This window comes from Phytophthora infestans, genomic scaffold (genome assembly GCF_000142945.1).
Source record: "Phytophthora infestans T30-4 supercont1.979 genomic scaffold, whole genome shotgun sequence".
Classification (NCBI taxonomy): domain Eukaryota; phylum Oomycota; class Peronosporomycetes; order Peronosporales; family Peronosporaceae; genus Phytophthora; species Phytophthora infestans.
The window spans coordinates 6,943-9,887 of NW_003302873.1; the positions used below are offsets into that span (position 1 = coordinate 6,943).

A 2,945-nucleotide genomic window follows, 5' to 3' on the forward strand; every position below is an offset into this window, starting at 1 on the left:
GGCCGTAGTGCTCGCTCACGGTCTGGTACAGCTCGTCAAACACCTCGGGGCTCACGGGCTGGTTGATGTCACCCCACCAAATGTTCTTGCTGGACGGGGCCTGGTCCACAATGAACTTGTCCTTGGGCGAGCGGCCCGTGAACTTGCTCGTGTCGATCGTGTACGTGCCGTTCTTGACGAACTAACGCTCGCCGTTCTTCTCCTCGTGGACGGCGATCTGTCGTAGTTCAGGTTGCGGTGCACCTGCGTCTTGGCGTTCGTCACGCCGAATCTTTTGATGCCGAGCGAACACAGCCATTCGCCTCTGGCGAGACTGGGCCGAACGGAAAGAAGGAGGAGAAACGCCGGGCGACGAATGGCGCCATCTTCATGGCTCCAAAGGCGCTGCACACTAGCGCAGAAAGAGATTCGAAGAGAGAGTGCTGGTCCTTGTCGTGCTTGATACGAGGTAATGTCGTCTTCTCCACCATCTCGTAGAGGAAACTGCCGCAGCGATGAGGTGTCACCGGACGGCGTCATGCATCAGGATCTTCGATCTTCGCCCCACTGGGAGTTTGTGACGATGGAAGGGCGGTATATTTAGCACATTGGGCCTTCTTGGACTGCCGGGAACGTCGTCGCCGTAGTTGGCAGGAGGTGGATTGCGCTCTCGGGAGCCAATTGGAGAATGCCTGATGGTGTTGAACGAGTTCATCCCCCTTCAGCTTGTACGCCTACGGTTAGCTGAGGCAAGTTGTTGACTGCAACGTGTCCCATCGATAACAGCAGCGTTCTAACATGTGCGAGTGGATCTTAAGTCTCCATCACGGCTGCGAACGATCGGAGCTTCATGTGCTAGTGCCACTGTCCTTGGATACTGACGGATCTGGAAGATGCGGCCTCACACGTATTCGGACTCTTCTCGGCCTTCTCGGCCTTCTCGCGCAAAAACCTAAATGTGGGAACAAACAAGAGCTGTAATTTGCGGTGCAAGTGCATGTATGGATGTAAAGAGAAAATGATCAGCAGATGCTACGTAGAGCAATAGAGTATGATCGGCTCACAATGATCGGAGCGGAGCATGTTCTTTCGAAACATAAGGCCGATCCTTTACCTGCGTCTACGCTTGTTTTGAGCGCTTGACTCACGTGCTCTACGCGTGGGAGTCCTAGACCGATGGGATCTACGCAGAGTATTAGTGACTGGAGTCTCCAAACGCGGCAAATGAAGGAAAGATTCTTCGCGTTGGTTGGCGCAGCACCAACTACACCCACGGCGTGACTTACCGGACCAGCATTCGCATTGCGCGGCGCATCGGCTCTGGCATCAGTGATGTCCTGGCTATCTGCCAACGTCGCTGGACCATATACCGGGAAACCTGCTTCCGGCCCCGCTGCGATACCAACTGCATCTTCACCATTCGTAGCCGATCTCCGCACAGATCTTTGCTGGTGAACTGGACGCACGAATCTCTGTGACTGCATGGGAATGCCAGGGCAAGGGAGCCCAGCAAACTGAGTCGCTTTCATTACATGAAAGCAAACCCCAGCTTTGTTCCAGCAGAGACACATGCATGTGCGACCTGTTGCATCTACGATCCATCCACCGGTCGGCCTGTTTTCCCACATGATCCTTGCGTAGTTTTTAGATTCGTGCGTGCACGCTGTCTAAGGTAGTACAGAGACCTCAAATGTACTGTCCTGGACAGAACCAGTGGGCTTCGGAGCCACACGCAGTTCCCCTTTTGGGAGAAGATCGAGGCGGACAAGGCTGCCGCTCAGTTCAACAAGCGTATTCAGCCTCTGCTCAAGATGGCTGGCGACATGGAAGTCATTATCAGTGAGACCGGTTGGCCCACGGGTGGCTCAGCCAAGAGCGGATCGGTAGCCTCGCACGAGCACCGAATCTTGTACACGGTGTACCACTTCAGCATCCCACACCTTTTTTTTGTCGGTCGTTCGATACGCAGCAAGCAATCTTTTCGACACAATTGCTCTATCGACAAGAGAGAGAGAGAGGCAGACATTCTATTTGGTCTTAACGACGACTAGCTGTCTGGTATTTCCTAAGCCTGGTTAGCAACGCCGGTTCCTCTTGCGAGTCCGGTAATTGTACGGGGCTCACCCGCTGTCTCGGGTGCTCTCGTGGTTTTTGTTCTAGTACCCGCAGGCATAGAAGTAAATGAGTTCCTCGCAATTGAGTCTCCGGTTGTCGGCATTCACGTTTCCCCAGCGCTCTCAGCTGACGCATTGCCGTCCCCCAAAATTCTGTCGCACTGGAATCCTCTGTCACCTGGGCTTGTTGAAAGACGACCCTGTTGCGCTGTGTCCACAGGCTGGTAAGGCAAATTGTGCACAGGATATGCCAGATGCGTTTCCATTCCAGTATGATGTGCTTAATGTCGTCCGGGTATGTTTTCTGCATCTTCTCCACTAATGAGGGCGATACGGGAGGCGATTTTCTGCTCGCGCAGCTCAATAGGAAGTTCTCGATGTTTTGGGGCTCCCATGCTTCCCTAGTCCACTGCTGGATGAGCTTCACCCCAACAAGCCTGGGCGCAGGAGCACTCCCAGAAGATGTGCTCCATCGTTTCCTTTTGCCCTTGACATGCTGCTAGTTTTCTGCAACTGCTGTCATGTTTCTTGCCTTCGTGGTACAAGTTGAGCTGCCGTACCGCAACTCGATACGCTACCCATACTTGATACTCCGTTAGCTGATTTCTGTGGGCCCAGACTTGCTTTGGCGTCTGGTGCATCGCTGCGCGTTGCCAGGTGCTTCCGGCTACCACCTCGTGAAGTCGCTCTACTGGTCGCTGAAGCTGTTCTACTTCATTGCGGTACCGTTTAAACGGCTGCTGCTTAAGTGCTTTCAGCACATGGTTATTCGCGATATTTTCTTGAACATTCCACGGACAACTGTGGACGCTGGGGTGAGCATAAAAGACTACCTTTCCTGCTGCTCCCAGT

The 2,945-nt window shown here is 53.7% G+C and overlaps 1 protein-coding gene across 1 annotated transcript; it reads right to left on the reverse strand.

Moving 5' to 3' along the window:
- Nucleotides 1-2,016: 2,016 nt before the first annotated feature.
- Nucleotides 2,017-2,734, reverse strand: PITG_21926 (uncharacterized protein; the record flags this gene model as incomplete). The annotated part of the gene is made up of 2 exons (XM_002996805.1): nt 2,017-2,411; nt 2,527-2,734. The coding sequence occupies 2 exons, from the start codon at nt 2,732-2,734 to the stop codon at nt 2,017-2,019; spliced, it is 603 nt and encodes a 200-aa protein (XP_002996851.1).
- Between the last annotated feature and the right edge of the window lie 211 nt (nt 2,735-2,945).